Source organism: Crotalus tigris, unplaced genomic scaffold (assembly GCF_016545835.1).
Source record: "Crotalus tigris isolate CLP2741 ecotype Arizona unplaced genomic scaffold, ASM1654583v1 scf7180000024437.13266115, whole genome shotgun sequence".
Taxonomy (NCBI): domain Eukaryota; kingdom Metazoa; phylum Chordata; class Lepidosauria; order Squamata; family Viperidae; genus Crotalus; species Crotalus tigris.
The window spans coordinates 3,736,467-3,762,494 of NW_024100606.1; the positions used below are offsets into that span (position 1 = coordinate 3,736,467).

General features: G+C 39.2%; 1 protein-coding gene across 5 annotated transcripts in view; it reads right to left on the bottom strand.

Moving 5' to 3' along the window:
• Positions 1-26,028, bottom strand: part of ITGA2B (integrin subunit alpha 2b) — a 91,601-nt gene that overhangs the window by 27,173 nt on the left and 38,400 nt on the right. For 4 of the 5 annotated variants that reach the window (XM_039331298.1, XM_039331297.1, XM_039331295.1 and 1 more), the window contains 7 exons: positions 24,626-24,681; positions 23,339-23,490; positions 22,181-22,306; positions 21,158-21,243; positions 19,617-19,764; positions 16,614-16,697; positions 16,004-16,083 (listed from right to left, as the gene is read on the bottom strand). In XM_039331298.1, coding sequence (XP_039187232.1) covers positions 16,004-16,083; positions 16,614-16,697; positions 19,617-19,764; positions 21,158-21,243; positions 22,181-22,306; positions 23,339-23,490; positions 24,626-24,681 — 732 coding nt within the window. The remainder of the gene's footprint in view (positions 1-16,003; positions 16,084-16,613; positions 16,698-19,616; positions 19,765-21,157; positions 21,244-22,180; positions 22,307-23,338; positions 23,491-24,625; positions 24,682-26,028) is intronic. The other variant, XM_039331296.1, reaches the window with a different exon arrangement.

A 26,028-nucleotide genomic window follows, 5' to 3' on the forward strand; every position in this document is an offset into this window, starting at 1 on the left:
ATAAATTTTTTATGGCCATAATGGCTAAAAGACTCAAAAGATTCTTAGTAGAATTTATACATACGGATGAAAATGGCTTTTTACCCAAAAGATATATAAGAAATAATGTTAGAATTGTATTGGATGTATTGGAATACTATGAGGTTCACAATGAAAAACAAATGGGATTAATTTTTCTTGATGCACAAAAAGCATTTGATAATGTGAAATGGGACTTTATGCTCAATCAACTGGTGTATATGGATTTTGGTGAGAATTTTATAAACATGTTTAAATCAATCTATTCCAAACAGGCATTTAAATCAATCTATTCCAAACAGGGAGCTAAAGTAATAATTAATGGAGAAACAACTGAAAGTTTTCAAATTCAAAAAGGCACAAGGCAAGGTTGTCCATTATCTCCATTACTGTTTGTATTGTCCCTGGAGGTATTAACTAGAGCAGTGGTTCTCAACCTTCCTAATGCCGCGACCCTTTAATACAGTTCCTCATGTTGTGGTGACCCCCAACCATAAAAGTATTTTCGTTGCTACTTCATATCTGTAATTTTGCTACTGTTATGAATTGTAATGTAAATATTTGATATGCAGGATCAGACTCTAGACTCCAGAGTTAGAACCATCCAACAAAAGGAATTCCACAACTACAGGTAGTCCTCAACTTATGACCACGACTGAGCCCAACATTTCTGTTGCTGAGCAAGGCAGTTGTTAAGTGAGTTGCATTCATTTTATGACCTTTCTTGCTGCAGTTGTTAAGTGAACCACTGCAGTTATTAAGTTAGGAACACAGTTGTTAAATGAATGTGGCTTCCCCATTGACTTTGCTTGTCAAAAGATTGCTAAAAATAATCACATGACCCTGGGACACTGCAGCCATCATAAATACAGGCCAATTGCCAAGCATCCACATTTTGATCACATGACCAATTGAAGGAAAAGCAGCAAGAGAATGGAAGAAAGGAAAAGGGTTATAAATAAAAAATCAGAACCCCTGTAACATTTTGTGGATGAAGCAAGAGGTTACCTGATTACTTTTTCATGAAAGTTTCCCAAAACAGAAGGATATGACTTTATAGCTGTCCCAGATTCCAGCTATTTCATTCCCTCCTGCCAACATTTTCACCTTCCACTGAGCGTACCTGATTCTCATCTAAATGTTTTCTGACGTCCCTCTCTCAATGCATTTCCTTTTTCCTAACAATTTCTGGCAGTGGAGTATACACTTCCCCAATCGGAGCCTTGCCTTTGGATCCCGACCAGGTGGGAGGCAGAATAAAAGGAAGTCATTTAAAGGTGGGAGGAGGGAAAATCCCGAGGTTGGCTTGCTCCCGATTCACAATGAAAAAGGCAAAGGGAAGCTCGCAATTCGGGCTGGCAGGCAGGCAGGCTGGCATGCTGGCTTTCTTGCCCACGCCAACTCCCTTCAAATGCAGCCAGGTGATTCTGAGTTTAAGTGCAGCTCCTAGCAACCCCAAGGAAAATCCGATGGATGGGGATGGGGAGACTCAATTAAGGTGCTTGCAATCCCCCCACGCAAGGGCAGAGACCAACCCCAGTTTGTTTGTTTTTTTAAAAAGCTAAGATTAAAAAAATACAATCCAAAAGCGCTATTTAAAAAAGCAATTACACTGAATGCATCAAGGCGAGCTGGCGGAAAGAAAAAATGATCGCCGGCGCTTTTATTCACAGACACCAGATTTCCCCCCCATCATAAAATATCCATTCCTCCCTCCAAAAGGGAGGGAATCAAAATACAAAAGGAACCCACCCTGCGGCAAAGCCCTCTGGCGTGCTGATTCCACAGCTAACAACCCTTCCTTTCCTCCCTCCCTCCCTCCTTCCTTCCTCCTCCTCCTCCTCCTGCTTCACCCCCCTCAACTCCCCGCCAGCCCGTCTCCCCTCTTCCACAGAGGCGCAAGCAACTGCATGCAAGCGCAATCTGAAGCAGCTCCGCCGGCTTCACAGATTCCCTGGGAAGATACATCACGGATGCCAATGACCGGGCCGCAATTTCTGATTGGTGAAAAGGCTGGGAGAAGGCGGGATGAGTCATTGGCTTTTGCTAGCTCTACCTGAGAGGCGGGGAGTTGCTCCTTTGATGCTTTAAGTCTTACCATTCTCTGTGTTGTTTTTATCCGTCTGGAGACGATAGAGGAGCGGTGTCTTGGTTCCTAAGACCATCGGAAATATGTGTTTTCAGATGGTCTTAGGCGACCCCTGTGAAAGGGTCGTTCAACCCCCAAAGGGGTCACGACCCACAGGTTGAGAACCGCTGAACTAGATTGATTTAGAAAGATGAGCAGATCAAAGGATTAGAGATCAAGAGAGAAATATTTAAAATGCAAGTCTTTGCAGATGATCTTGTTTTTATAATTGAAGAGCCACTACAGTCAGGGACAAGGCTAATGGAAGTACTGGGTCAATATGGTGAAATAGCAGGCCTAAAAATAAATAAAGAAAAAACCAAAATGCTTGTTAAGAATATGACTAGAGCACAGAAAAATGAATTAGTTGATAGATTAGGTATCCAGACTACAAAGAAAATAAGATAGATAGGGATACAACTAAAAGTTATATGCGCCACACTTAAAAGAGATAATTACGATAAATTAATGGAACAGATTAAAATTGATTTGGATACCTGGACTAACCTACAGCTAGCTCTCTTTTATGGGTAGAATTGCCGTAGTTAAAATGAATGTGCTACCCAAAATATTATTTTTGTTTCAATGTATACCGATCAAATTAGATAAGGATTTTTTTCAAAATTTTAATCAAACCATACTTAAATTTATTTGGCAAGGGAAAAAAGTAAGGATTAAATTAAAATTACTGCAAGATTCTAAGGAAAGGGGCAGTCTCGGCCTCCCAGATTTGGAAAAATATTATCAAGCTACAGTATTAATATGGGTGTGGGACTGGATACAATTGAAAAATAGAAGATTATTAAGATTGGAAGGTCATGATATGCAGATTGGATGGCATGCTATGTTATTGGATGAGAAATACAAGGTCCACCAGTATTTTCAGAGGCATTATATCAGGCGAGTGTTAATAGATGTATGGGTTAAAATTAGGCAACAAAATTATATGCAAGTTCCCAACTGAATTTCAGCATTGGAAATGCACATACACCCAATGTTTATACAATTAGAGAAAGTAATAACGTATAAAGATATATTAGATGAGAGAGGAGAATTGAAATCAAGGAAAAATCTTCAAGATGAAGGGATAGAATTGGAATGGTGGGCATATCTCCAACTGCAATCAAGATATAGAAAAGATAAAAAAAAGAGTGTATGAAAACAGAGCCGATAGAGCTAGATAAAATATTATTAGGAACTTAGGACAAAATGATTAAAAGAATATACCACTATCTTCTAGATCAGGCAATATATGAAGAGCAGGTCAAGGAAACTATGCTAATGTGGAGTAGGGATTTCGGCTTTAATATTGATCTGCACATCTGGCAAGAATTGTGGGAAAGAAACAGAAAACTCACCTTAGCTACTTCTGATAAGGAAAATCTCTACAAGATGTTTTATAGATGGCATTTTCCACCCAAAAGGTTAGCCAAAATGGAAATTATGTTAGAAATGCAAATTAGCAATAGGGACCTATTACCATATGTGGTGGGAATGTCCTAAAGCCTGTGATTATTGGAATAGGATAAGAAAATGGTTGGAAGAAATATTAATGTTGGAGATAGAGCTAAAACCTGAACTTTTTTTTTATTAAAACGTTTTTATTTTCCATTTATTCATACAAAATAAAATAAATTCCTAACCATTGGTACCGCCTGCCCATTCCCCCCAGGCTGCGTCCACCCTCTCTAATCCTTCCCTATTTCCCTCCTCTTTCTCTCCTCCCCTCCTATTCTCTTCCCCTCCTCTTCTCCTCTAACCATCCTACTTCCTCCCTACTCCTTCCTCCCCTCTCATCCTTCTCACACACATGAACGCAGCATAGGGGAAATGCGCAAGCATTTACCATGACTATATCATCATTACCCACCCACTCACCCACCCACCCACCCTCAACCCTCCCCCCTCACTTCCCAGAGCAGAGTACAGGGTTAAGAAAGTTAACAATAATAAAAAAAAGAAAAGAAGAAAGAAAAAAGAAAAGAAAAAGAAAAAAAGAAAAAAACATAATACTTAACCTTTAACTCCCCTTAAATTAAGTCATATAAACAAATCTCTACATAAAATAAATGAAACTTTATAGTCCCATATTTTTTCTGAATATAATCTATCCATCTTCTCCATACAATAATATATCTTTCTTGTGTATGATCCTTCAAATAAGCAGAAATTTTTGCCATTTCTGCAAAGTTAGAAACTTTAAATATCCATTCTTCTAAAGTAGGCAACGAGTCCTTCTTCCAATACGAGCCTACTAATAACCTTGCTGCAGTTAATAAATTCAACATTAAAGTAGTTTCTTTGTCATTTAAATCCACAAAGATACCCAATAGGAATAATTGAGGGGTGAACTTTATCTTCCTTTTAAAAATCTTTTGAATGTTCCACCAAATCATAATCCAAAAAGCCTTTACCTTTTTACAATTCCACCAAACATGAAAATATGTCGCATCCATATTACCACATCTCCAACATTTGGGTTGTAAATTTGGATACATACAAGATAACTTTTTAGGATCTAAATGCCATCTGTAAAACATTTTATAAAAATTTTCCCTCAAATTTTGAGCTTGTGTAAATTTAACATTTCTAATCCAAATTGTCTCCCATAAGTCCAATGGGATCGGATCCTGGATATTCTGAGCCCATTTAATCATACAGTTTTTAACCAATTCTGTTTCAGAGTCTAATTCTATTAAAGCATTATAAATTCTTTTTATATGGGCCTGACTCTGATCTTTAATCTGAATAACCAGATTTCCATCTTCTAGTGTTATTCCTTCTTTCTTATCTACAGTCCACCTGTCCACTATTTGTAAATATTGAAACCATGACTGTAGAATATTTTCTTGCCTTAATACATCTAGAGATTTTAAATGCCAATCCGAACCTGACCAAGTTAATAATTCTTTATACGAAATTTTATCAAAGTTCATCCCCTTAAAAATCCCCTCAATTGCATGTCTAGGAATCCCCCAGATAGGTATTTTATAGTTATAATAATACTTTTTCCAAACTCGAAGTAAGGCACTCCTCAAAATATGTGATTTGAAAGCCCGGTCCACTTTCTTATTAAAAATTAAATATGCATGCCAACCATACATTAAATCCCACCCTTCAAGAACAAGAATATCCTTATTTGTTAAATTAAGCCAATCACTTATCCAAGTTAAGGCGGCTGCATCATAGTATAATTTCAAGTTAGATGCTTTAAGTCCTCCTCTTTCTCGGGCATCTTGCAAAATCTTAATTCCCCAAGAATCTTTTACAGCTGAAATTCTCCCCAACAGTGACAATTGCAGTTTTTTCCAGTCATTTAAATCCTTTTGCACTTCTGCCCATAGTAATTCATAATTATTTTTATACAATTTTCCATTTGAGGCAGTTAAATATACTCCCAGATATTTAACCTTTTTCACCATTTGAAAATCTGTGGCTTTAACCACTTTCCTTGTCATTGGTTAACATATTCTTAGATAATATCTTAGTCTTTTAGTTATTGACTTTAAAACCAGAAACTTTTCCATACTGTGTTATAAGTTCTAACAGACAATTAACCGCTCTAATCGGTTGTTCCAAAATCAAAACTAAATCATCCGCAAAAGCCCGTAATTTATATTCATTTTTTCTTATCTTTATGCCCTTGATTACCGTTGATTCTCGAATCTGGATCAACAAAATCTCCAATGTTAAAACAAATAACAATGGAGATAATGGACATCCTTGTCTTGTCCCTTTTTCAATATTAAAAGTCTCAGTCAATCCCCCATTAACAACAATTTGAGCAGATTGTTGCTGATATATAGCTTTAAGTGCATGTAAAAAATTATCCCCAAAATTCATTTTCTCTACCAGTGAGAATAAGAATTGCCAATCTAATTGATCAAAGGCTTTTTCAGCATCCAAAAATATAAAAGCCACAGGAATCTGATTGTTCTTATCCAAATACTTAATTAAGTTAATAATTTGTCTAAGATTATATTTCATGTATCGCCCTGTTATGAATCCTGATTGATCACTGTGAATCAAATCCTTCATAATCTACATTAATCTATTTGCCAAAATTTTTGTAAAAATCTTGTAATCTACATTTAATAATGATATCGGCCTATAATTCTTAGGCTCTGTAAGATCTTGATCCTCTTTCGGAATCAATGATATAAACGCTCTTTTCCAAGAAGGAGGAACTTGTGCTCCCAGCAAGATACTATTAAAAAGCTCCTTTAATGGCTCCAATGTTTCTTCATATAAATTTTTATAATACGGCTACGTCAATCCATCTGTTCCTGGAGACTTTCCCACCTTTAACTGCTTGATAGCTAAGCCAATTTCCTCCACAGTAATTAAACAATTCATCCCATTTTGCTGTTCCTCAGAAAGTTTAGGAAAATGTACTGATTGTAAATATTTATCTATATCCATTCCCTTTATATTATCACTTGAGTATAGTTTTGTGTAAAAATCTAAAAAACTCTTTTTAATCAAGTTTTGCTGAAAAACCTCTGTACCTTTATATTTTACTTTCTCTATAATCTTAGCCTTCTGTTTCTTTCGTAACTGATAAGCCAACCACCTCCCAGGCTTATTCGCATTACAAAAAGTATTATGTCTCATATAACGCAAATTGGTAGCCACCTGATCTGCCATCAACATATTAAATTGTTCCCTAAGCATCTTTATAGAAACCTTTAAGTTATTATCAGAAGCAAGCGCTTCTTCTTTTATTTTAATCTCATCTTCTATTTCTCTACGTCTTTGTATCCTTTTATCCCTGGAAACTTTATTTAAATGAATTAAAATTCCCCTCATATACGCCTTACTGGCATCCCAGACCATGGGCATCGATGTACCCTTATTCATATTTAAAGCAAAAAACTCCTTTAAATACTCTTTACATTTTTGTACAAACTCTCCCCAGGTAAACAAATTCTCATTCAGTCTCCAAGACCTTCTGTTCCCATCTTCCAAGTATAGCTCCATCCACACAGGACTATGATCTGAAAGGGTCCTGGGAAAGATTTTTACCTTTCTCACCCTAGAAAGAAAATCACTAGTAATCAAAAAGAAGTTAATCCTTGAAAATGACTGGTGTCTATCCAAATAGAAGGTAAAATCTCTATCACTTGTGTTCCTCTCTCACCAAATGTCAATAAGTTCCAACTCTTCTTTCAAATCAAAAAAAGTTTTGGGTAATTTAGTTTGAATGAAATTTTTTGAAGAGCTCTTTTTATCTATAATTATATCCAAAACTCCATTCCAGTCACCCATCAAAATTACAGATTTATAATCCAACTGGGATATCTTCCCATGCAAAAGCTTATAGAATTGCTTCTGTTGTTGATTAGGGGCATATAATCCAACAATAAGAACTTTCTTGCCTTGTAACAGTAGTTCCACAAAGACATATCTTCCTTCAAGATCAACCTCAATTAATTTAGCCGATAAATTTTTCTTCACATAAATTACAACACCCCCTTTTTCCCCTGGAGCTGGAGCTATAAAATGTGATCCCAAACGAGAATTTGTCAGATATTTTGAGTCCTTTGAAGTTATATGAGTCTCTTGCAAACATATCAAGTCATTATTATATTGTTTCAAATAGTAGAAGACCTTTCTCCATTTCTGAGGTGAATTTAAGCCATTAACATTCCAGGTCAGGAACTTGGCCATCTACACCGGCCTGAAGCCTTTGAAGCATAGCCTGAAGATCAACTGTTGAAGATCTTTTAGGTCTTGCCCCTCTCACAGGCTCTGTAGTAACCATTCCTTCTACTTTATCGCCACTCTTCTGCTGCTGCTCTTTTTCTTTGCGTTTATGGGCAGCTCGTGTCATCCTTTGATTTTTTATCTCAAGATTCTGTACAGGCAACACCGCTTGTTCCATGACCATCAATGAGGAAGCTCCTGCCATAACGGGCTCTTCAATTATCCTTGTTCGTGGAGGTGAAGACGGTCTTGCCTTTAGAATAGAGTGATAGAAATCTCTTGCCTTTAAAACTGTAGTTAATCTGTAACGTATTCCATCATAATTCACTACTATTCCTCTTGGAATCTCCCATCTGAACTGGATTTGACGACGTTTTAACTCATCAGACAGAAAAGTAAATCTTTTCTACCTCTTAAAATTTTTGGAGGTATTTCTTTTAAAATTATCACATCTTGAGCTGCAATTTGAAACTTCTTTTTATAAAAAGCCTGTATAATTTCATTACTAATAGATTTTCTGGAAAAGTAAATAACCACATCTCTTGGTAAATTTCTCTGTCTGGCAACCCGTGAGTTGACTCTGAAGATTTTTTCTATCTCATTCCCAACTCCTTCTGGTCTCCATCCAAGATTAAAAGCAATATCTCTAACAATAAGCATCTTCAAATCTTCCTGGGAATTTTCTTTCAATCCCCGGATATGCAATGCGAACTCCATTTCTCTGTATAGTTTGTTCATCCTGTGTAACTTCTATCTTATTCTCCACTTCCTCCATTCTAAATTCCAGTTTTGCTGCATTTTCAGTAATCTCTTCCATTTTATTGTCAATCCTTTCAATATGCAGGACAAGACCTGAAAACGCAAATAATATGTCTTCTCTGACTTGCTTGTTCTTTTTCTCCAATAATTCTTCTATAATAGCCCTCTCTGCAATTATAAGATCTTTTACCTCCTCTTTAATATCCAAAGCAGTCATTTTTAAAGCCTCTTGTAAGTCTTTGAGAGAGATTGCAGGAGGAAGAGAGGGTGGGGGTGATTTTGGTTTAGACTGAGAAGCAGGCTGAGTCATTGGGGAGGAGATAGAAGCTTTAGGGACAGAGACCAAACATTTTGAAGCCATTCTGTTAAGTTCAAAGGAGCAAAATTCTTGCCTCTATAATATCACAGTTCTTTAAATAATAATAAAAAGAAAGAAAGAAGGAAAAAAAGAAAAAAGAACATTCTGGACTTAGCATAGACCTACGTAACTCTAACTAGGGAGCATGTGTTAGTATGTTAGAATATCTGGCAGTTATTGGGTTAAATGCTGGGTATGTTGATGGGTCAGTGGGAGGAGTCAAAAAGGGTCATTGGGAGACTTCCTGAACACAAGCCAGATGGAAGCCTTTGTCCATCCAGCCACATGTGTTTTGCCAACATGTGACTCTCAGCAGAAGAAGAGGGGAAAATTCAATATTAAATTACCTATAGGAATGAACAAATATGGAAAACCAGATTCATCTACAGCATAGTAAGTCTCTGCTTAGAATCCCTGGAAAATAAATGTTTGTTTAATTCATTTCTATCGAGTTATCTGTTAGATTAGATTCAGAGCCACGAGTCTCGTCTGGGCAGAACCAAGTAATTTAATAAAGATTATTCCTCCTCTGAGCTCCTGCAACAGTTTGAAGAAAGTAAAGCAGATATTTTCTCGCAAGTAGTAATTTGACGGGGCTAATTTCCTTCAATTGCCTGCAACAGTAATCTCTGAGCTCTGTCTCCCATTAAAGCCTGCAAAGCGAAGGCAGTCAGGGCTTCAAAGAAGGTGTGAGTCAGATGTATTGTTTTACTAATTTGTTGTCAGCTCCACAAGTAGCCACTGCATAACAAAGCTTACCTGCTGGCAAGGATTCATTACCAGTCAAATCCTGCTTGTTAGCCAATGCTTCAAAGTAAAGTGAAATTATAAAGTGCCTTGTGTTGTTTTAAATTGCCTTTGGATCTGTCCACAAGATGAAGAGAAAAATCCACGCTCTTGTTCTTGCATGTAAACTCTGATTTCTAACAGCAAAAGAAGCTTTGGGCCTTATTCCACCTTCCTTCCTTGCCGTTAAATTAAACAGCCAAGGAGAGCTAATTGCCCTTGCAAAGCCATTTTCCCCCTCAGGCCCCAGATGACATACCATAAATCATTTGTTGCTATAGTGACCCAGCATTGATGAGAGGAGTGTTCGCTCACTTCTAAGTAATCACAGAGTTTACTGCTTATGTAACTAAACCCAACAAAAGGTGTTTTTGCTCAATCAGCTCGCAGCCAAGAACGTGTCTTTTGAATTCTCTGAACAACTAATTTGCCAGCCATCACAGCACTAGAGAAAAGCTAAGCTCCCTCCCCCCTTAGGAATGCTTGAAATTTCAGCCAATGTTGTGATCACAGCAAGCCTAACCAAGAGCATCTCTTAGAGGGAGAAAAGGAACTTCATTGCTCACAGCACTAACTTCACAGAGTGATTCTGTTAGTTAAAGTGCAAGCTACTTAAATTTATCCCAAGCTACCAACACCCCTAGAGGGCACAGAGAGTGAACTTTGCCAAAGTACTCACTCACTCACTCAAGCTGAAGACTAAGTTGTTCCAGCTTGAGAGAAAGAAAGCAAGAGCCAATTGCCTTCGCCTATTATCACAGCTGATGATCCAGAGTTCCAGCCTGCAACTCTGCCAGGTGGGAGTTTGTACCTCTACATTCTCTAGTGGCCCACTAGCAGTAACGTGGTAATAGGAAGAATTTGGCTAGCCTTTCTCCAGACGCCCCCTAGTGGTTAAAGGAGGCTCTACATGCAAGCCTTTAACCGCACCCAGAGAAGCCCCTCTAGTGGACAAAGGGTGAACCTCGAAGCCAGAGCACCCTGGTAGCTGACCCACAGCAAGTGACCCCTAGTGGTGAAGGTGTGAACTGCACTGAAGTACCCACAAATGCAGGAGAATGCACCCAGTGGCATCTCCACCCACAGACAGCACCTCAGAAGCTGATCTACAAGTAGCGACCCCTAGTGATCAAAGAGAGAAGTTCCTCAAATTCTCTTCAAAATAGCTGAGAAGGACACTGAACCTATCCTAGCCATAGCAGAGCGTCCTACTGGTCTAGCAGAAGGGGTTCAACCAACCAGCCTAGTTGAGACACACCAACCAGACCACAGCAGCCATGCACTCACATCTGATGGAAAGATGGGAGTCAAACTACGAGTGCCATGAAAGACACTGGAGGAAACTACTCTAACTCTACCAAGAGCCTCAGGAGGAGCTTTCCCCTGTACAGGCAAGTGAATTGGAAGAAGATAAAGAAGATGCCCTTGAGCAATGGATGGACTCTGAATGGCAACTCAAGGACATTCAGGAACAATTAAGAGACCCAAGAGTTGATGGCGAGATGCACAACATCAAGGTACTAAACAAGGAACATAAGAAGTTTCTAGAGAGCTCACAGGGTTCCCCACAGCCCAAGCCTCGCCAGAAAAGCAGACCGGCCGAAAGAGGCGAGTCCGAAGTCTCCCGCTATTCACATACACCATCCCAACAGTCGCATGCGGCTCCATCCCACGTGTCTGGAACAGCCTCATCTTTCCGCCACATATCCAAGGCACATTCCAGCATGTCCCAACAACCGCATGTCACAGGCGCCTCCCGCCTTTCGAAAGCATCTTCCCGTCATAGCCGAACCTCCCGTATCTCACAAATCAAACAAATGATCATAGATGCTAAAGCTGCTGAAGCTGTCTTTCGTGTGGCACAAGAGGAGAGGCAGAGAAAGAAGGAGTTGGCGGCCATAGAACTTGAGGAAGCTGAAATAGAGGCCAAGCTAGAAGCTGAAGCAGCTCAAATGGAAGCCAAATGAAAGGTTATAGCAGCTAAAATGAAGACCAAAAGAAAAGACGCCCAAGAAGAACTTGAACTTACTCAAAGCCAAAGAGTTATGGCAGACAAAATGGCTAGAGCGGAAGGCCTTCAGAAAATACTCCAGAACACCACTTTCTTGCCAGACAGGCAACAACTGGAAAATGAAGAGCGTCGTAGCCGCGTACAGACCTACATGGACAACCAAAGCGCATTTCAGAATGCACAGGTGAGAACGCCACAGCCAGCCACAAGCCCCCCAAGACCGAGTAGGCGAGCAGAGGAATCTCAACAACCAAATGCAGCGGCCAGCCACAGAGTTGATGTCGCGATACTTAGGTCACGAGATCTCCCCACCATTGCCACCCCATTGAACCCTATAAAACCACAATTACAACACTGCATGCTTGTGACAACCAAACCTGTTTTGGTAGCTACAGTGTTCCAACCGTGCCTAGAACAACACTGCATGCTTGTAACAACCAAACCTGTTTTGGAAGCAACCGTGTTCCAGGCAAGCAACAATTACAACAACTTAGCTTTGTCCATAAAGGACAAACAAGACAAACAACGTCCCCAAGACTGGGAGTCATGGAACGTACTCCCAAAATGTCTCCAAAGCATGCAAGTGCAGTGCACATATGTCTCCAGCTCACCTGCCCCAGTGCAGAAGAAAGAATTGTATGCTTCCTTAGATGTGTCTACGAAGGTGACTGCAGCCTTAAGATACGTCTCACTCTACAGCGGGGAGAGCCGCACTTACGTTATCTTGTTTGCAACCATAAGATGCATCAGAGTCTACAACGGGGGGTGCTGCAGTCTCAGTGTCTTCTTAGGGAAAGCGAGGCTAACAATACAAGAAGGCCACACTGTACCAAGGTTACAGCTATGTGGCACCACTTTGACTGTAAAGCTGACCAACTTGACAGCAAAGACGTTGCGCCTTGAACTACAGTCCACCACCTTCTACGCAGACAGCAAGGTGATGTCAAGCTACATCTGCAAACAAAGCGGACACTTCTACGTTCATGTAAGCAACAGAGAGAAAAGGACTGAAACATCCTTAAGCCCTGAACAATGGCAACATGTGCCAACAAATAAGAACTTTGTTAACCAAGTGAAGTGGCCCAATCTTGCCACACAGATAACAGAACTGATCTGGCTAGAAAGTCTTCAGTTCTTGGCCTGTCCAAATAGATAGATGCCACATAGACCAAAACGTTCTGCACTTCCAGCTTCAGATCAAAGTGCCAACCTTCAATCTCAAACACCCAGTAAACGTCAACCAATCCGCTTCAAAACCCTGTCTAAGCGGAGAAAACTGAAATTAGGCATACTTTTGATCGTCTCGATCACTTGTCTCAGCACCCCAAGAATTAGCCTTGTAGAAGCCTGCAAGGACTTACTGACTTTCACGAACTCCATGTCATTAAAGACACCTACACCCACACATGAAGTCCTCACCCTGAGGGCAACAGTAGTAGCCCTCTTCAATACTCCACCGGTGGTTCCAGACCCTTCGGTTCTTGAGTATCCTGAGTCTTCTGCTCAAGCTGTTGTTCCTGACTCTTCAGTTCCAGCTGTTGTTCCTGGTTCTTCAGTTCCAGCTGTCTTTCCTGACTCTCCAGCTTCAGTTGTTCCTGAGTTTCCAGCTCCAGCTGTTCCTGAGTTTCCAGATGTTCCTGATCCTGATTCTTCAGCTCCAGCTGTTCCTGTGTTTCCAGATCCAGCTGTTTATGTCTTTCCAGGTTTTTCAGTTCCTGAGTATCCTGTGAATCCAGTTCACCTCGTTCCTGCGAAGCTTGGGTTCCAGTTTTTTCTGTTTCAGATTTGGTTCCAGTTTCCTTCACAGGAAGAAAACCTTGTCTCACTGAGAGACAAGACTGCGTACCAGAACTATTGGCCCATGGGACTTGCGCACCAGGCCCACCCACTTTATGAACTAGTTTGCCCAGCTGAGGTCCAGATCGTGAAGCCACGTGAGTCAGGGCGTGACTCAAAGACACTTGTTCCAGGCTGATCACCGTTTGGTCCCGTTGCTGATGAAGACCGAACCAGAAGATCAAACCTCAGATTATGTGTTGTCCCATGGATTGTTTGATGTAACACTTGCTTATTCTTTTTAGCATAATCATGCATGTTTTGTATTACTTTATAGTTATGCATGTTTTATATCACGTTTTTTACCTATTTAGCCACAAGTTAGTTACCTTTGAGTATTGTATGCCTTAACACTATGTTCTTTGCTATTTCAGTTAGTTAGTAGTGGAAATGTAAATTTCCAAGCGGGGAGTGTTCTGGACTTAGCATAGACCTACGTAACTCTAACTAGGGAGCATGTGTTAGTATGTTAGAATATCTGGCAGTTATTGGATTAAATGCTGGGTATGTTGATGGGTCAGTGGGAGGAGTCAAAAAGGGTCATTAGGAGACTTCCTGGACACAAGCCAGATGGAAGCCTTTGTTCATCCAGCCACATGTGTTTTGCCAACATGTGACTCTCAGCAGAAGAAGAGGGGAAAATTCAATATTAAATTACCTATAGGAATGAACAAATATGGAAAACCAGATGCATCTACAGCATAGTAAGTCTCTGCTTAGAATCCCTGGAAAATAAATGTTTGTTTAATTCATTTCTATCGAGTTATCTGTTTGTTTAGATTAGATTCAGAGCCACGAGTCTCGTCTGGGCAGAACAAAGAAAAAGAAGAACAAAATTCTTGCCTCTATATTTAAAACATGAACTTTTAATTTTGTTGCAAAGTCAAACAAGAAAGACAGTCGCCATTTTGCCTTTCACTTTCCCTTTCTTCAAAAGGGAAAGTAAACAAAAAAAAAAAGGCGGAGAAGATGCTTGCAGGAGTTAAAGTCACAATCAATCTTAAATCCACTTTCTCCTGGTCTGCTCCGTCTGCATTTAAATACTCACAAGCCTCCCAAAAAAGCAGATGTGGGAGCGGTGCCTTGCTTCATCCCAGAACTTCGGGACAAAGACGTCCTGGAGTGCGGAGTTGGCTCAGGCTCCGAGGGAGCTCTACCCTCCGATCCCCGAAATTATGGGGATCCAGGGGAGCTCTTATCTCTACCTGAGCCGCTCTTCTCTTCCCTTTCTCCCAGGGAAGAGATTCAAGCCGCGGGATAGCTGATTGTCAAAGTCCCGCGGCTTTTACACAACCCAGGAACTGGCTGCTTTGTGAAAAGCAGCCATCGTAGCTGCTTGATCCACCGAAAGCTCTCAAAACCTGAACTTTTCTTATTGAGCATAACCATAGAGAAATATGACAAGGGGATAATCTATTTGATGTTGCACATCTTGACTGCTGCTAGACTGGCGTTTGCACAAAAATGGAAGAACAAAGAAACTCCCACAGAGGAAGAGTTACTATATAAAATACTATCTTTTGCTGAAATGGACAGGCTTATGATGGAACTGAAGGATAAGAGTGGATCAGAATACTTTGAAATCTGGGACAAATTTTATTATTGGTGGGAATTGAGGAGGACTGTTGGGGTTACAGATTAGTGTTAAGATAGAAATGTATATAATCTTAGGCTAGCAAATAGAGAAATGAATTAAGTATTGTATAAATAACACATCTGTATTTATGGAGATAAAGAACTAAATGTAAGAAGAGAAATAATTTGATAGAAATGTTTATACTGGAATGTTACATCATGTCCAATGTTTTCTTTTTTAACTGTATTATAAATAAAAAAACTTAAAAAAAGATTCTTCTTTCCAGGAGGGTTTACGGCCATCCAAAAGCCATTTTGGGCCGTTTATAAATGCTCCCATTCAAATCCAGGGAGCAGCCTTGCCAAAGAATCATCTTTGGCAGCAAAATCAGTATATCATCAGCAGGAAAAAGAAAAGTACTTACCATTCAGCAGCTATCTTGGAGGAGGATAATATGTATATATGGGTTCTTGTATTTTTAATGCACTTTTTTCAATGTCTTGCTTGTTTTGTGTGTTATTTTTGTTTGTTTCTGTTCAAATTTTTTGAAGTTTTGAATTTTAACTTTTTTTAATAAAATAAAAATAGATAAAACAAATATAGGTTTGTTTTTCTGCCTTTTGGTTGGAGAATGCTGAAGGACGCTGGTACAATAGCAGTCCCCAGTCTAGCACCACCAAATCTACCAGGATTACAATTTCCATGGAAATGTGTTGGATGATAATGGCTTGGAATCCAGAAGTTGTAATTCATTTGGGAAGCTCCAGGTTAAAAAAGAGAAATTGATTTCAGAGATTAAGCCAGTGAGGCCTGATTGAATGTTACCTCTTTAGTTGAAGCACAAAGACAATGCTATTATTGGCATCTTCTAACTGGCTGATACTTAGTTCCAAATCCAATTTGATCTGCAAATAATAAGGGGCAAGAAAAAAAGTAAGAATGACCATATTGAAATCAGGGAGTAGAGGAGAGCTTAAGACCAATAGATTAAGAAAATACTTTGTAACAACCTAGGATGCTGTTTGATGTCAATGGTTTGCTTTCTGCTACAATTTCTCAATAATTTATCTATGTGCCTGTAAATGCTAGACTGTGGATTTGTGATATAATATGAATCAGATAAGTCATGTGACAATAATCCTGCTTACTAGGATTTTAGAATTTAGAATAGAATTTAGTAACTGCCTTTGTATGTATTAATCAAAAGATATTAGTAACAATTCTATTCTGTTTATATGCAAAAAATAAAAGTGTCATGCATTGGTGGAAAAAACATTAGTTTTGTTTAGATCCCATTCAGCTCTATTTACCAAGTTAAAGGAAATGTAGTATAATTTGGAGAAAAACATTTTCCATTCCTTTCTAGATTTTTGCTACTTTTTCAGACTTCAGAGCAAACTTGAAAACAAGTTCATTTTAGAAATGTATCCCCTACCTCTGTATGGGATTTCATTGGGTTGCCCACTTCACAAGCCACCAATCGGGTTTCATTTTCCTTGCGGAAATTACAGATCAGTTTCTGCAGGCAAAAGGGATGGAGTGTGTTTAAGTATACTTAACCTTGGAAGACTGAATGAGCAGTATGACAAAATGAATGAAAGGATTTTCATACTATTGCTATTCAACTGGAAAGATTGTCTCTAGGTCATCAGAGCCCCTTTTGAAGCAAAACTAAATTTGTTATATATGGTAGCAGATTTTCTCATGCTTTTAGCACAAAACAAATCAAATTCAAAGAAAGTTAAATCTCAGAAAAACTTATAATGCACAACAACAACAACAACAACAATAATAATAATAATAATAATAATAAAGTTGGAAGGGATCTTGGAGGTCATCTAGTCCAGGGCTTTTCAACCTTTTTACCCATTGTACCACTTTTCGGATAAGGCAATATCCGAGTACCAACACTCGCCCAGCAAGGTATCAAAAACTTGACCAAAAAAAAAAAAAAAAGGAAAAAATGAGAAAGTACAAGTAGTCCTCGACTTACAACAATTCACTTTGTGACTATTTGAAGTTACAAGCGAATTATGACCATTTTTCACACTTATGACTATTGCAGCATCCCCAGGGTCTTGTGATTTACATTCGGATTGCTTGGCAACTGATTCATACTTATGACGTTCACAGTGTCCCAGGGCCATGTGATCAATGGCGGGGGTGTGTGGCCAGCTGATCACTCAGCTTGCAGGGTGCCTGTGGGGGGGAATCCGTGGATCTCTGGTGAAGGGGGGATGCGACTGGGGCGGGTTCCTGCCGTCTTTCCCTCCCATTGTCCCTTCCTTCCTTTTTTTCTTCCTTTCCTTCACCTCCCTTTGTCCCTTCCTCCTTCCCTCCCTCTTTCCTATTGTCCCTTCCTTCTTTCCTTTTCTTCACCTCCCTTTGTCCCTTCCTCCTTCCCTCCCTCTTTCCCATTGTCCCTTCCTTCCTTCCTTTCCTTCACCTCCCTCTTTATCCCTTCCTCCTTCCCTCCCTTCTCTCCCATTGTCCCTTCCTTCCTTCTTTCCTTCACTTCCCCCTTTGTCCCTTCCTCCTTCTATTCCTTCATCCTGTGCTATGCTGCCCAGACCCCAGCCTGGTTTTGGCAGGCAGCAACACATCACGGCCCTGCCTGTGCGTGTGCAGAAGCAGAGGAGAGCACACAGGCAGGGCGGGGATGTGGCCAGTTCACCTCCCATTTTCAGGCACGTATGTTACAAACTGGCTACTTCTCCCAGTCATTTTTCCCCAAAATTTTCCCCCTGAAGCAGAGAGTCAGAGAACTGCGTCACTCTCGCCATTTGGGAGCAGCTTGCCTTTCAAACCTCCAATAATTAACAGAAGGGGAAACCCGCTGCAAAGGTGCATCTCCCGAAAAGAGAAAGGCGACCAGTTAGCCAAGAGCACGGCTGTTTCAGACTTTAAGCCTGCAATACAGGCAACAGAGGGCCAAGCAAAGAAGGTGATCCAAGAAAAGGGGAAAAAAAATCTGCTTTCCTTTCCAGCAAAAGTTACTTTTCCAAAACTGCCTTAAATGAAGAAGTGACTTCCCCCCCCCTCTAATAATTGACTTTCTCCTAGCTTCTCCAGCCTTCCTGGGCAGGAAGAGATCAGCCCCGACCGGCTTTTGTTCCCCAAAGGCTAAAGTCGATCGCTCACTTGTCTGATCCAAGGGGTGCACGGGCACCGCGAGACCCGCTCCAAGCCCACACTAAGCCACGATTCCCGGTTTGTAGAAAAGTTGAGGGGGGGAGAAAGGCGATCAGTCAGCCAAGAGCCCGGCTGTTTCAGACTTTAAGCCTGCGATACAGGCAACGGCGTGTGCTTCTCCCAACCCGGAAGGGGATATTAGGCTAGCGCTTGTTGTGAAGTAAGAAGAGGGAGGGGAAGGGCGATACAGATCCTGCTGACCTGCGTGCATGAGAAGAAGTCAATCCGGTTGCTGCACAATGAGTCCCTGGGGAGGGTGGGGCCTTGCTCTGCACCTGCACTCTTTGCGCGTACTCTGCAGGGCACGTTCGGTAGGGTTTGTGCAGGCTGCCGCCAAGCAGCATGTTTTCCACAAACAAGTGATCTGGGAAGGACCAGGGGGGAAGGAAGGTGACGCCACGTACCACCAGCCAGGTGGTCGCGTACCACCAGTGGTACGCGTACCACCGGTTGAAACGTCCTGATCTAGTCCAACCGCCATGTGTGGTATCCAGCTGCAAAAAAAATCCTAGATGGTTTTGAATTAAGATACTTGCAAATATAGCAGTATAACCCAAAGAGACTTTCAGTGTGGTTATACTCACAATCTAGAGCACAGGTGTCAAACTTGCCACATCACGTGATGTGTCGTGACGTATCGTGACTTTTTTTTGCATTGCCGGAGCTGGGGTGGGCATGGCCTCTGTATGATGCAGCCGGCCCACAGGCCAGCAGTTTGACAACCCTAGAGACTGAGCATTGTTATACAGCACAGTTTTTTAATATGCAGCAATTGATTTCAACCAAATGTATTGCAGATAATTTAGCATATCCAAATTTATTTATTTTTATTTATTTATATTTCCTATTTCTTAACCATTCACCTCCCTCCGAGGGGGAGGATGATCAACATGATGATCAAGTTTGGTGAATCTGAGCTTCCAGTCAACTCAGGGTTGACCTGTGATCACAAGAAGCAAGAAAATGTAAATATTTTTTGGAAATAATATTTAAAACACACTTTTAAGAATGGAATAAAAAGGAGGTGAAAACATTTGTTTTTCTTGGCTCTGTTCCTAAAGAGGCATAAAAAACTACAAGACTGAATTTTCTGTCAGTGTATAGCCACAATGACAAAATCGTTTTTCCGTACTGGGTAAATTGGACTTCAGATATTCCTGAACTACAATACATAGCAACTTTAGCCAAAATACTCAGTAGTGACTGATGCTGGAAGCTAAAATTCAACAACTGTATCTGACCTCACCTGTGCACTGCTGTTAGCTCTTTGGAAGTAAGCCCCAAATGGCAGCTCCACCACTAACTCAGTTTCATAGGCTCCTTCTCCAGCATTTGTTGCTGTAATATGGATGAGAACCACATTCTCAGCCCCAACAAGCAGGAAAGCTTCATTCCTGAGACATAAAAACATAGAAAAGAAAGATTACTAAATAATGGCTGCATTATTCTTCTGCATCAGTAATTAGAATATTGCAATTGGCAAGGCAAAATTGTTGGTTGAGGTTTGAGTATGCACCAAGGCAGTGGTGGGATTCAAATATGCGAACAACTGGTTCTCAGTGTGGATGCTGCTTTCGGAAGTCCGTTCTGGGCCTGGGCAACAAAAAAATAGCTACCGGTTCTGCCAAAGTGGTGCGAACTGGCTGAATCCCACCACTGCACCAAGGTCAACTGGAAGACCGGTGGAAGTTGAAACATTTTGCTGGATTAGAAAGGACATATTTTGCCTTCCCACTCATTGATATCTGACTACCTTTCTTTATTCATTTAAAAAAAATGAATGGCATATGATTCTTGAACTGTCTGAAAGAAAAGGAAGATGCAAAATCCAGCAACATTTTTTGCATGTCTACTTTGTATTAAAGATCTGTCTCAACCAGATTAAACATATTTTTCTTGCAATGTCTTAACATTTACTTAATGTTAATTGAAACTATAAGTATCATATTCACTGACAAATTTCTGGCACTTTAATGTTATGGTCATGTTCTTCATTATACTCCTTTTGGAGTAATATTGTACAATATGATTATAGATTGGGAAAGCATTGGTTTTTAAAGACATTCATATTGTACTTGGAATTTAGTATGTTCTGAACAAAGATGATTTTTTGTGCACCAGGAATAGCAAAAAGGAATTAGCAGAAGGAAAAATACTATATTTATGGTATCATAATATTTATGATATGGAAATAATGCTATGACCCCAGATATAATGGACTGGATTCCAGAGATGTATGATTTAGCAATTCTTGACAAAATTATATATTCTGTCAATTAGAAAAATGTCACATTATTTCTCCCTTTGAAAAAAAATATTGGGCTTGATGAACATGAAAGCTTAGTGTCTCCTTTTAAAGACCTCAGATGAACTTGGAATATGTTTGTAATTTCTTGTTTCTATTATTTTCTTTTGTTGTGTTTTCATTTTCTTTGCTTGAGGTGAATTGTTCATTTTGTATTACATATGCTTATTTAAAAATGAACTAATAAAACTATTTTTAAAAATAATAATAAACATTTAGTTATGGTGACCTTTGTCCTTACTATAAACTATAGATCATCTCTGCAATTTAATGACATGTTTTACTATTGGAGATTTATGGAAGTCCTACAAAAGATGGTTGCCCAGAATTGCTTTCTGTAAAATGGGCAGCCACGTAAATTTGATTAATAAAATAAATAATAAAAGACCTAGAAAAATTACAAACATTATCAGCATATTACTATGCTTTTTTCTCACCCCTCAGCAATTGTGGCCAACCCAGCCTAAGCTATTGATGCTTACGTGTGAGCAGAGAGTTTGAGATCTGGAATGCAGATGTTGTCTTCTCCACAGTCTAGAATGATGCGGGTCTGTGGATAAGAGGAAACCTAAACAGCTATCATTGAATGAATAGCAAATATAATTTGGAGGCGTATATGGACTGCTATATACACAGTCCATGTTATTCCATGGTATTCCTAGTTAAGGAATACATAAGAAAAATCCCTTCAATCTACAGATACGAAGATACCAGATATGAAATAGAAAGTTCAGAGCATGCAGAACCTCTCACCAAGTCCAGTTAACTACATACCTTTGCAATTGCCCATCTCTTAAATAAGATAATTTTGTAATAAATAAGTGAATGAAGCCAGACAAAAACTACATCTAATTTAGATTAATCTCCTTTTGAACTGAATTAACATTATATTTATGTTTACAATTAATATGACTATATCCCTTCTACTCAATCATTTTTCCCATTCTTTCACATAAAAAATATCATTTGGTGGCAACTTTGATGGCTCCGAAGTTGCATTTAAATCCATTAGGGCCCTCAGTCTGCAAACCTTTTATGTACAAAACCCATTTCTTTTCCACGTGACATACATCACCTCTAATCAAATAGCTTGAATCCAAGTCCAGAAGGGACTGCTCCAGTCTTTCTATAAACAGCAGCTAGCTAAATAATTCAAAATTATTTACTTTAGTAATAGCAGCAACAAAAGTCTCATGGCACCTTAAGACTAAACAATTTATTATTGTCTGTGATCTACAATTTGCATGCAGTTCTGGAAGAGGAATATTCCATCTACTCAGACTTATTCTTGGGCATGCATAGGCTATGTTTACCAAAGCCACCTCTTTGGAAACACTTATTTTAGAGATAAACCCTATGTTCAACAAGCATTCAGACAAGCAAACAAGCAAGCAAACCACATATCAAAATAATAATCACAATATAAAATTAAAAACCAATCTTATAAGCAGAATGTGGTAGTTCCCAGTGCACTTGCTTTCAGCTGAAGAAGAAAGAAGTCTTACCTGTTCCTGGACAATCAATTGGCCAGAGAGAATAGGCTGCAGAATTCCAGCTCTGGAGAAGGATGCCAAACTGAAGTTGAGGCTCACAACAATGGCACTCAGTTTGTCTTTGAAATCAGCTTGATCCTGGGAAGGAGTGTATGTAAAAAACAGTTTACAGATCCCATGGGGTAAGTTTTTCCCAGCTGCGCACCTTCCACATATATGGGACTACAACTCCATCATCTCCATCTAGCAAGTTTGGAGCTGTAATCTGACAAATCTGGAGGACATCCAGTTGGAAAATATGTGCTTAAATTACATCTTTCTGAAAGTTTTGTAACTCTAACACAGAAGTGGGGAACTTTTGATTTTCTAGAAGTCACAAATTCTCATCTCAGCAAAGAGAAATTTCTAGAGACACAAAAGAATTCAGTAGTACTTATCAAACTGAAAGACACAAAAGTCCTGCCAAAACAAAAAGGCAGTAACTCTAATATTCATAACACTGTTTCTCATCTCTATAATTCTAAGAGCAGGAAACACTCTCCCAATTTCAAATTTCCTCACAGGTTCAACATCATCATGGAATGGTTAATCTCTGCATTATTTAGGCTAACATAATAGCCATAATGAAATTGTTTTTGATTTATGCAGTGAAAAATATGCAGGAGCTTTGCCAAAAGCTAAGATACCAACCAAATTTCCTAGAAAAAAAAGAATAGAAATTGTCTAGTTTTTATTGAACTATGACACTTAAAATCCCCTGCCATTAGTCATGTTTCCTGACTGTGGCTGCTGAGATTTGTAGTACATTCACATCTGGAAATTATTCTCCTCTTCTGAAGGAGTGAGGATATTGATATTGATACAGTAGCATAAAGAATTTTATTCCAAGACAGGAAAGTACCACAAAAGGGCCCAAACTTCCAAGACCAGATTTGTAAAATGACAGATTAAAAGTTCAAACATAAGAAGGTGGCCTTGGTAGCTCCCAAAGTAGAGAAGGGAAAACCCACTCAGCATTCTTCTTTGTTTCCCTGCAAATCTTGGGCTGCAACTTTCAAAGCTGAACATAATTTCCAAAGTAAAGCAGAACCTATTGCTCAACCATTCCTTACTATTCCAAACACATGCACACAGAAACAAAGACACGCTTTTGATGCCTGAGATACCTACCCGTAAGTAAACTGTGACATTCTTACAGGTCAGGGGAATTTTTCTGGATAGTTTCAGTTGGAATATCTGACTTGGTTGGTTGGTTTGCTGCAAAAAAACCCGCCTCCCAAATTTGTGCTTCATATGGTCCAGCTGTAACTCTGTATTTAATTCTAGCAGACACAAGGAAACAGGCAAAAAACAACATGATGGTGATGAAGATTAATAGACAATTCTCAATCTACAATATATATATTGATAACTAGAATACCGTACCAAATTCTTGTCTTCTATTGTACAAGAAAAGACTTTTGAGTCAAACATCTGCAGTGTTTTTATAGTCCAGACTTACTGTATGTTCTTTGTTAATACTATGTGAGAATTCAGAAAATTTAGGAATGTTTAATGGAAAAACTGTACACTTGTATCTAACTTGACAGCAATATTGTGCTGTTTAGGATTAATGGGAGTTGATCCAGCATTCTATGGGGCATTAGATTAAGATCCTTCCCCCATTTACTATAACCACTAATACCAAAATAGAATCAGTAGTTTTCATATCTAAATAAACAAATGTGGAAAGTACCTCTTGGTGAATAGGTGGGAAACATGAGTTAATAACTCATTTCTTACTTTCAGCTACTTTCTCAAAGAAATCAGCAAAATACTTTTTTGGACTAGTTAATTTCATTTCTGGCACAGCTGAGTTAAGAAACAGAGTTTCATCCAGGTTTTTTTCTTTCTGAAATGCTAGGCATGCTGATATGTTAATAAATAACCATGTTTTCATGTACATATTAAAAATTAAATTCCAAAATTTCTCATCATAGAAACAAAAACTGTGGCAATCAGGTAAAGCTGCACACATTTGTTAACTGTCTCAGGAGAACTAGTTCTTATCTTTCTACAAATATTGCTTAAGGAACTAATGAATTTTATTAATCCTGCCTCATCAGAGACTCTGTATAATAAAAAAAATGTGTTGTGTGCAATACTATCTCTACAGCAGTGTTTCTCAATCTTGGCAACTTTAAGATGTATGGGTTTCAATTGTTGGGAAATCCCTAATCAACCTGGGTGGCTAGGGAATTCTGGGATTTGACATCTACATACTTTAAAGTTGCTAAGCTGGAGAAACACCATTGTAGGGTATTACTTCCAAGTTTCTGAAAAATCTTTCACCTGGGAGAACCCTGAAACCTCAGAATTCACACTGTCTGGATTTTTATCTCATCCCTCTTGATATCTATGTAAATGATCATAACTACAATGGCCTCTGTTCTTCCAAATTACTGATTCAACACTCACCAATTTCTGATGGAATGTTCTTTCCCGACATTCCTACACACATCTGAATGTTGAAGCTACATTGATAAGGAAAAAGAAAATGAGGCTCATTTCATAGATCAAACAGCATATACCCAACTGGCAAATAACTAACCATAGAACCTACCTTTCTGAATCCCACCTGTACAGTTGCAAATCTTATTATACATTTCAGTTCATGAATTTAAAGATATTGAAGTGTTTTGTGCTTGTAGAAAGTGGGAATTTGACCTGAACAATAATTAGCGAAACAAATTTTATAACTACAATATACCAGAAAGATTATTTGATTACAAGAAATATATTATAGATACAAGTAAAGTCTAGAACATGTGCTTTGTGCTTGGGAAGAAAGGCAGAAAGAAGTGATCTCAGATTAGCATCTTAGACACACACCAGGCAAACTAATAAACAAAGAAGGAATACATAGTAAATCCTTTTTATCTGCCCCCCACATATTCACATTTTTAATAGAAAGAAGGTAACTATAATCAAACAGTGGGACAGTGCCAAATGGCAAAGATTTCTGAAAACTCCAACTAGTTTTGTGTTTTTGATTATTCTGACTTATTGGCTAGACTTCATATCCTATGTTATTGTTGAAAGAAAAATCTTCATCAGAGTCCAGTCCAAGCTGGGAATAAACAAAATGGAGACTGCTTTAGAATGATGGTTGTAGTTTATTGAAGAACAGAGCCAGACAGAAACGTGGCTCTGGGAAAGCTGACCACATGGAGCAGGGAGTGGTGGGTTTTTATACCTTCTTGGACTTTTGTGTTTGGAGTTGTTCCTTGGCATGAACTTCGACCTGAGGTTCAGTATGCCTTTCTGGTATTCTGATGGTGGTGGGCTAATTCTATTATGTCCCAAAGGTCATATACTGCTTCTCTGGGGCAGTGGCTGATGGCTTACTTCCTGTGTTGGATTTCTTGGGTGAGGGGTTTTTGATTCTAGGGATTTTTGTCTTTCTAATTTCATCAGTTTCCTGGCTCCAATCTTTCTGAAAGGATTATGATATCTGCATTTCTACAGAGCTGGTTTCTGCTTGGGGGAGGGAGACTTGGGGCTATTAAGAAAAACTGAGCATGCTTTTCTGCCTTTTAAAGATCCTTTGAGGAAATATAATATTCTTTTTAATATTTCCATCTCTGGGGGCAGGGCTGGCTTAGCATTCTCCATTTCTTAGCATGTTAGAGAATATCTTTTTTTTAATGAATACATCTAACCAGCCTTCTCACAATTGGTGCCAGCTAGAAATGCTGAAATATAATGGCTATTTTTCTTAGTCATTTTCTCGCAGCTAGCTGGGAATTCTGGGACTTGAGGTCCCAATATATCTGGAGAATACCAGTTAGGGAAAAGATACCTCCAAAGAAATTAACCCT